This window comes from Bison bison, unplaced genomic scaffold (assembly GCF_000754665.1).
Source record: "Bison bison bison isolate TAMUID 2011002044 unplaced genomic scaffold, Bison_UMD1.0 scf7180017864067, whole genome shotgun sequence".
NCBI classification, from domain to species: domain Eukaryota; kingdom Metazoa; phylum Chordata; class Mammalia; order Artiodactyla; family Bovidae; genus Bison; species Bison bison.
Genome location: NW_011494639.1, coordinates 2,052,005 through 2,061,280, shown reverse-complemented (window position 1 = coordinate 2,061,280; position 9,276 = coordinate 2,052,005). Strand labels below are relative to the sequence as shown.

The 9,276-nt window shown below is 51.4% G+C and overlaps 1 protein-coding gene across 1 annotated transcript in view; it reads left to right on the top strand.

Moving 5' to 3' along the window:
- Positions 1–9,276, top strand: part of LAMB3 (laminin, beta 3) — a 44,362-nt gene that overhangs the window by 492 nt on the left and 34,594 nt on the right. Inside the window, exons 2-3 of the mRNA XM_010836878.1 lie at positions 1,366–1,430; positions 2,494–2,648. Of these exons, the coding sequence (XP_010835180.1) occupies positions 1,403–1,430; positions 2,494–2,648 (183 nt within the window). The 5' untranslated portion in view covers positions 1,366–1,402. The remainder of the gene's footprint in view (positions 1–1,365; positions 1,431–2,493; positions 2,649–9,276) is intronic.

Here is a 9,276-nt window from a genome sequence, read left to right as displayed (position 1 = left end):
TCTGCCCCGTGGGGGCGGGGTGGGCCCAGGCTTGTGGGCCTGGGTGTCTGGGGCCTGGCTGCAGGTCCAGATTCCTTCCTCTTCCTGGGAGCTTCAGCTGAGCCCACTGGGATCCAAAGGCTGGGTGTCGAGTCTGCCACTGTTCGGATTGCTTTCTCCCATCTGATAAGCGTCTCGGTGACTTAGAAGACAGCAGGTTCAGAGCTGGGGCTGGACACAAAGAAGGAAGGAGAGGGTGGGCTGGCCTCTTCTAAGAACTTCTCACAGTGCCTAGTTCCAGGCAGGGAGGCGGCGAGGTTGCAGCCCCTGGAGGAAGCCAGATGATGGGTCTTCCTCTTGGGCCACAGTTAGCTGTGTGAGCTCAGGCCACCTGTCTCTTCCCTGGGCCCCTGACTGCTCTGATAGGGGATTGGAGGGAGTTTGAAGCCTCAGGATGTTTGATTTAAAGATGTCAGGGGGTCCCCAGTCCCCACCTGCCCCGTCCTGCCAAATCCCCCATTCCTCCATCCAGGCCGAAAGAATGTGTGGCTGTTGTTGGAGCAGAGTGGGCGTCTGATCCGAGGCAGAGGTGGGCGCCCCATGAGCAGGGCGGGGCTTGCCTCAGCAGGGCAGCACCCTGCCTCTAGGACCCTTCGAGTATCACCCCCACCCCAGCCTCCTTCAGAATCCCTGCTCTGTGACCTCCCAAACCCCAGCCCTCCTGTACAGCCCCAGTGCATCAATGGAGACATTTTGAGTTGCTCCCAGTTCAGATGAATTCCTCACTCACTTTTTAAACACTTCCAGGCCTCCCTCTCTTTCCCCGTTGTATTCCACAACCTGCTCAGCCTAGAGAAGCGGGCACCACAGTCTCACCCTCAGGGTGGCCATGGCTGATACTGGAGACCATGCCAACAGCAGGAGAGGGCTCCCCTCCAGGCCACCAGCCTCTGAGCCACTCGCTGTTGGGCCTGTAGGTGGGCCAGGGCCTGAGAAAGGCCAATCCTCTTTCCTAGGGTGACATTGAGGCCACAGACTTCTCCTGCAAAGGGCCTAGTCCTTTCTGGCTCCCCAACTTGCTCTGTTGACCATGGGGGGCAGGGCAGGGTTGATCCCTCCCATCTGTTTCAGAGCGGGGAGCTGGAGTCCAGGAGGATGTAGTGACATTCTCCCAGGACAGCCTGGAAGTCACGTGCCAGCTGGGACAGGGGGCCAGGTCTCTAGCGTCTTCCAGGTTTTGGCTACAGATGCGCCTGCTGTTCAGAAGTGTCCTAGACCAAGGCCCTGAGTAAAGGCTTCTGAGAAAACTCGAGCCAGAAACAGCAAAGGGCTAGTGCAACCTAGGGGTCTGTGTGGCTTCACACAGGCTGCTTTGCTCTGCCCCAGGTGAGGTCCTGAGTGGAGGTCGCCTCGTCAACTGAAGATGAGGCCGCTCCTTCTCCTGTATTTTGGTGAGTATCCCTTCCCGTCCTTCTGGGGCCTGTCACACAGCAGAGAGGGGACCAGCTGTGGGTGGGAGGACAGTCTACCAAAGTGTGAACATCACCCATCACCCGGGGTCCTGGGGTTTGGAACACTTATCTACTGGGATGCCCATGAGGTTTCTCTGTCCTGGGGCCTCTGAAGAAGATGAGACTCTTGAAAGGCTCCCAAATGTCTTCTTCCTCCTACCTGAGGGTGGTTCATGGCAGCCCCAGTGCTCTGCTGCTGAATTTATTTTCCATCTTCTCACTCTCTAACTGGTCCCAGAGCCATCATGGCTTGAGTTCTTGATATTCAGGGAGCTGCAGCTGTGAAGTGAAAGTTGCTCAGTTGTGTCCGACTCTTTGTATCTCCATGAACTATACAGTCCATGGAATTCTCCAGGCCAGAATACTGGAGTGGATAGCCTTTCCCTTCTCCAGGGGATCTTCCCAACCCAGAGACTCGAACCCAGGTCTCCTGCATCGCAGGCAGATTCTTTACCAGCTGAGCCACCAGGGAAGCCCAGGAATACTGGAGTGGGTAGCCTATCCCTTCTCCAGGGGATCTTTCAGACCCAGGAATAGAACTGGGGTCTCCTGCGTTGCAGGCGGATTCTTTACCAGCTGGTTATTTGCAAAGTGTGACAGCGTGAGTTTTAGAGATAAAGGAGCAGACAGAATGAAAGTCTCTCCCTGTGTCCCCCAGACGGCCAGCAGCCAGCACTGCTCCATTAACAGGCGAGGAGAGCTGTGGCCAAGCGTGTGTCTGTAGCTCAATTTTAAAAGCCACATATGGATGCCACATTTCAGGATCAACTTCTACTTTTTTAAAGCTGAGAGTTACAGACTATAAAATCAGCTTTTTGAAAAAACCAAACAGCACCAGGATTGCAACTGTTCCCACCACCAGCGGGTCAGAGCATGAAGGCAAGGAAGAGGGTCTAGCGTTGCTGATGGATGACTGCTTCCTTGGGGGGCACTGGGGTGGCCGGCTAGACTGCCCTCTCTTTAGGCTGTGCCCAAGCACCCCCTAAGCCTCTTGTGATTTCAGGCTTGCCCAGCCTCCTGTGTGCCCAGCAAGCATGCTCCCGTGGGGCCTGCTATCCACCCGTCGGGGACCTGCTCATAGGGAGGACCCGGTTTCTCCGAGCTTCATCCACCTGTGGCCTGACCAAGCCTGAGACCTACTGCGCCCAATATGGTGAGGTAGGTTCTTCCTCCACGGCCTCCAGGGGCTGGAAGAGGGCGAGCTGGGGGTATGCAAGGAGCCCGCCATCTGTTCACTGAACACTTAGAGTGGACTAGGTGTGGGCCCAGCCCCATGCGCTGTGGGGAATGTAAGCAAAGCATAAGGCAGGATCTCTGCCTCTCAGGAATTTCCACCTTTGATGGGCAAGAGAAAAACATACTCAAAATGACTTATAACTGAACAGCTCCTTTTCCTCTTTTGCTTAATAAAGCTGGAGTTTTTCTCAGCCCTTGGGCCTGGGCAGGATAGTCGCTCAAATCTGGGGCATAAGCAGTAGATCAAGACCAGTCCTTTAGGTGTGTGGAGGGTGAGGTGCCATCTTTGACGGACGGAGTCAAGGCTGGTGGCACACAGATGCTGGGATGTGCGCATGGCTTGTCTTCTTGCCAGAGCGGGAACGGAGCTGTGCCCTGGCCACTCTCTGCTGCCTTCTCTTCTGCCCATGTTGGGCTAAGGGTGGGGCTGGAGCTACCAGAAGACTGTGTGATTGTAGGCTGGAGGCTGTCCTTCTGGGTTTTCTAATTGTCATGTGTGAAGAGCCAACCTGTTTACCTCCCGTCTCTGCATGTTTGGTCTGCATGTTTCACCACCCTGGGTGAAGCGGGAGGCTTTATTTATTTATTTATTTTGCAGAATTTCCTTTTAATTAAAATTTTTTTTGTGTGTGTGGGATGGATTGGGAGATTGAGATTGAGACAGATACACAACTGTGTATAAAGCAGGTAACTGATGAGAACTGACTGTGCAGCACAGGGAGCTCTACTCAGTGTTCTGTGATGACCTAAATGGGAAGGAAATCCAAAAAAGAGGGGATACATGTGCGTGTTAATATCGCTGACTCACTTAGCTGTATAGCAGAAACGAACACAACACTGTCAAGAAAGCATCCTCCAGTGAAAATTAATAAACATATTTTTGGAAGGATAGTTGCTTAATAATGTTGTGTTAGTTTCGGGTTAGAGCAAAGTGATTCAGTTATCGTCTTTTTTTTAGTTTCTTTTCCATTATAGGCTATTACAAGACATTGAGCATAGTTCCCTGTGGTATACAGTAAGTCCCTACAGTAAGTTGGTTATCTGTTTTATACCCATCAGTGTGTATCTGTTAATCCCAAGCTCCTAAATTATCCTTCCCCCTGGGAAAATATTCAAATTGCCATTAAAGGACACAGATCGGTGAGGTAAAGAAAGTGACTTGGGGTTAGCAAGAAGGTTCAGCGGTTGAGCTGATAAGGAGCCCAGCTGAGCAAATCCAGGCATTGGAACGCTTTGCTTATTTAAGCAACTGATTCGTTTTTCAAAGAGCCACTGTGATTTTTCTGCTTCGCTTCTGGGCCTTTCTGGTAGGAACTTTGATTTTCTTTTCCCTTCTGTAAGTTTGAGGTCCTTCCTTGCTCCTTGTGTTGCCCAAGGTGGAAATCACCCAGTGTTTTCTTGTTTCCCAGCTGCCTGTCTCATTTGGCTTTTTTTTTTTTTGGCCCTCAATACACAGATTTGGACAAAGGAAAGAGGGAGGGAGTCGTTTTCCCTCGAGTCTCTGCATATTTGGCATTAAAAAGACAGAGCAAGAAAGGGAGTGAGCGGCTGATGGCCCAAAGGCAGCTTGGGGTGTCTGCGGTTCCCTCTCTCTCGGCGCTCCTTGTCCTCAGGGCCATGCCTGGCGTCTGACCCCACCTCTGGCCCCACTGCTCTCTTAGCCTCCTGTGTCCTCTTGGCCGCTTGTGATCATAGATGGCACTGGGTCCTGGCTTTGGAGGTGTTGCGCGGAGGTGGCTGTGGTTTCTGCACCTCACCCACTTGGATGTGAGAAAGCCCATCTGACAGTGTTGGGAAAGACAGCCAGCAGCAGGCGAGTCCTCCCTGTGGGCCTAGATTACTCCACCAGCATCAGGGAACCTGGCAGTGGGAGCTCTCCAGACAACAGAATGAGTCCAGCTGCCTCCTTCCCACTCACCCTCCAATTTTGTACCACTGAGCCATGTCTAAAATTTTCAGGGTGTCCTCTGCTGGGTCCTCTCTTTGGGTGGAGCCACCTTCAGGGATGGGAATCAGGCAGGGATCTGAGGCTGCTGAGAGAGGCTCAGTACCAGGCCTGCCTGGACAGCAGCCCTCCCTCTAGGCCACACTCCATCCTGTCCTGCCCTCTGCCTCTCTCAAATGCCCCAGGGAGCCAACTGCCTCCCCTGCACTTAAGCAGCAGTTTGAGAACACGTGGGAGCTTGCAGAAGAGAAGGCTAGACTTTTGCAACCCAGGGGATGGATAAACCTCAGCTATTTTGCTGCTGTGAAAGTTGAGATGCATTGGTTCTTTCTTCCCCTTGTCTACCAGGGGGAATAGATCCATGTAACCTATCGGAAGAGGAGAGGATAGGGCATCTTGAGTGCAGTGTGTAGCCCAAAGTCTGCCACTAACTCATGGTGTGATCTTGGGCAAAAGATCACCCCCTCTAAATCTTGCTTTCCTCTTCCATGAACGAGTGTTAGACCAATGGTCTTTCGTGTCACTCTTTGCTCCAGTTTTCTTTGGGAATGAGCTGACCGTGGGGAACCAGCTTCTCTCCCCCACCTGCCTCCTCTCCGCCTTGTCTGATTTCTCTTTCCTTCTTTCTCCCCGGCCTCCCCTCCCAGAGGCCATTGGTTGCCTGTAGTGAAGACATACATGAAGGCATGGATACTCCTCTGTCCGAGTGGACCCTGAACCCTCCCCGGGCACACGGGTGGCTGTGTGATGAAAATTAGGAATCCAGATACAACTCTGATGAGTTCTAATTTCAGTTTTTAAGTTTATTTTTATTACTAAATGATATTATCGTAAAGCTATAGTTTATTGAGCACATATTATATGTCTCAGGCATTAGACTGAGTCCGTTTTATATAAATTATCTCAATTAATTTTCACAGTGCTCCATGAGGTAGCTCTTATTATCCCCATCCCCATGGGAAGGTCCGGGTGTGTGCTGGGATTCCCTGATGGAAATGCATAGGAACTGAGTTTTCTGAGTGGCTAGAGATGGTGCTGCAGTGGCCAGGCCCAGCTGGAGAGGAGGGTGGCATGGTACAAAGCTGCCTTGCCAAGGCCTGCCCCTCAGCCCCAACCTCCCCATCCCTCTCTGCCAGCCCCTCCTGCCACATATACACCTTAGTTAAGTCAGAGCCCCCGGTTAGCGCCTCTGTTCTAGTTTCTTGCAGGGGTGACATGGTGGGCCCTGAGCCCAGCAGAAATCACCCGGCCCCTGCTGCCTGCCTGCCTTCTGGGGTGATGTAAACGCAAGTGCACTAGGGATTTATGACTCTTGGACATTGTAGCATTGCTCGCTGCCCCCTGGCAACTCTGGGGAAACTCAGGGGCAGGGGGGACGCCTTCCAGTTCCAAAACGGCCTCTCCCAGCTCCTGACCTCAGAGCATGGCTGCTTTCTCCTGGGCCAGTCTTAGCCTGTCGGCCCATCGCCTCTTCTGCCTACTTTTGTCTCACTGGCTTCATCCTATTGGCCTTCGTGTCCATACTGCAGCCTTGACAAAGGACTTAGGACTCGGCCAGCTTTGCCTTGTCCCCCAACGCCCTGCCCAGCTTTGCTGTTCCGGGTCTCCCTGCCTTGACTACCCATTAACTGTCCGGACTTGAACCCAGACTGGTCTTTACCAAAACTGGCTCTCTCTCTTCCAGCTCCTAGGTAACCTCTGGGTAAACTCACTATACCCTTTCCCCCTAAAGCCCAAGGCATGGATGAAAATGTCTGTGATGTCTCCATACCCTCATTTCCTTCTGTGCTTTCCCCAAGCCGTCGATCCTCATTTGAAAAGTAGGAGGGATGATAGCACCCACTTCAGTGAGTTGCTGTGTTTGCGCATACTGAGTTCCTTCCGCCGTGTCCAACTCTTTGTGACCCCATGGACTGTAGCCCGCCAGGCTCCTCTGTCCACGGCATTCTTCAGGCAAGAATACTGGCGTGGGTTGCCATGCCCTCCTCCAGGGTTGTGTGGACCATGTAAAAAAGGAGCCAAGTGACCATGGGCCTGGTGTCTGGAAGGGGCTACATGTCCCAGCCCTTTGCCCACTGGCCTCCCGGGACCTGTGTCTGCATGCAGAGGCCTCCCCACCTGCCAATCATTCTCCTGAGCACTTCTCGGATCAGGACATGCAGTTGCATAATTATTGAAGTCAATCTGCCCTTGGGCTGGCCCACTGACCACCGCGCATCTGATTTTCAGTCTGGCTGCTGGATAACCCAGAGGCAGTCATGGTTAGTGAAGTCTCCTGATGGGGGGTGAAGACTTTCTAGGTCTGGTCCTGTCTCTGACACTTAGAAGAGGAACGTGACCTTGAGAAGGTCATGGCTTCTGTCTAGACCGCCATTTCCCCATTCATGAAATGAGGGAATTAGTCAGCCTTTGTTGGTTCAGCTCTCACACGTGTGCCAGGCTTCTGGCTGGGCTGCATGTGACCCCGAGGGTCAGCCATGATCTGTGCCAGGTGGGCCCTGGCAGGGGCAGAGCCATGACCTTCAGTCCTCTCTGGGCTGGTGCACGCTGCTTGGGGACCAGAGGGGTTTTGCCTGGAAGCTTTCCAGCCCTGATTTCTGCTCTTGACAAAGTCTTCTCCAATGTTGTGTCTGTTCCCTTAGATGCTTTATTTATCCCCCACTCCCTCCCTTTCTGGGGGAAAACTTAATTATCCAGCTGCCTTAATAACAGTCTTACACAGTGCATTCCTCAGGTTAATTAGCTGTGTAAACCAAACAGCTGTCATTTTTATCTCTTGGAAACAAGCTGAGGACCAGTAGCCAGTTGACATCCCTTCCTCTTAACACACACACACACACACCCCACCCCACATAAGCACACTCACATCCACAGGCACACACCCAACAACCACTGCCTTTCTGTGTTTGACAGACATCTGTTTTCTTGACCTCTGGCATGGCTATCGTGCACACACAGAATGTGAGAATGTGTTCATATCCATCCTGAGGTCCTTGTCCTCTGCTCATAGAGGACTTTGAGCCTGTCTCTGACCAAAATATCTGCCCTCCTGTTTCCTAGGAGATCTTAGCAGATCTGAAGCTTTCAAATCTCCTGCCATTGTGAATCTTCATTAGGATGAAACATTGTTGAGTTCTTTGTTTAAAATACAGATGCCCTTGGGAATGGCGTCATATTAATCTATCATCATTTATATTTCAACAAGGGTTTGCTTATCAGAAAATTAGCTGTGGCTTTTGCAAAGGATCCCAAGAGAATGAGACCAAGAATGAGTAACTTTAGAAGAGATAGCAGAAAATGAAAAAGATCACTGCGGGAAAGAGTCGCTATCAGAGGGAAGCGAAACTTGGGATGTGGAACGTGAAATTTGGGGGTCCTGGTTACCAGCTTTGGACTGGGGAGTGCGTCTTGTGGGGTTAAAAGGAGGGAAGAGAGTAAAAAGGTGAGATGGAAACCTGAACACAATCTTGGGTAGCCTCACGACTTTGTTGGCCTGGCCTCTCACACTGCTGCTTCTTGAATCAGGTCCCTAGAAGCTCTCTGCCCTTGCTCCTTTGCCCTCAGCGGTGAAAGGAATCACTGTCAATGGTAGAACTTTCAGAGGTCCAGGAATGCAAACCAACAGTCTGCACTCAGGTCTAGGAGGACACCTCTGTTTCTGGAGAAGTCTGGGCGGGGGGTGAGGCTGCCCTTACTAGGGGAGAAGAGAAGGAGCATCCTGAAAACCACCTCTAGTCCCTGCAATGACCATGGTTGTCACGTGACTGCTGTGTCCCTCGAAGCCCTACAGGATGAGAAGGTTTGGAGACAGAGTGCCTGGGAGAGGAATTCCTGCTGCTTCTCTTCCTAGTCTTGCGGATTTGGACACATTTCTTAGCTTCTCTAGGACTTGCCTTCCTAATCTGTCAAATGAAGATACCCACTTTTGATCCAATATGCCTACCTCAAAGATTTTGGAAGGATAAAATGAGATAATGTATGTATCATGCTCAGGTCAGAGTCTCAGTTCAGTTCAGTTGCTCAGTCATGTCTGACTCTTTGCGACCCCATGGACTGCAGCACACCAGGCCTCCCTGTCCATCACCAACTCCCAGAGCTTACTCAAACTCATATCCATCGAGTCAGCGATGCCATCCAACCATCTGTCCTCTGTCGTCCCCTTCTCCTCCTGCCGTCAATCTTTCCCAGCATCAGGGTCTTTCCCAATGAGTCAGCTCTTTGCATCAGGTGGCCAAAGGATTGAAGTTTCAGCTTCAACATCAGTCCTTCCAATGAATATTCAGGACTGAATTGCTTTAGGATGGACTGGTTGGATCTCCTTGCAGTCTAAGGGACTTTCAAGACCCAACTGTGGTGTTGGACTCTCCAACACCACAGTTCAAAAACATCAATTCTTTGTCACTCAGCTTTCTTTATGGTCCAACTCTCACATCCATACATGACCACTGAAAGAACCATAGACTTGACTAGATGGACCTTTGTTGGCAAAGTAATGTCTCTGCTTTTTAATATGCTATATAGGTTGGTCATAGCTTTTCTTCCAAGGAGCAAGCATCTTTTAATTTCATGGTTGCAGTCACCATCTGCAGTGATTTCAGAGCTCCC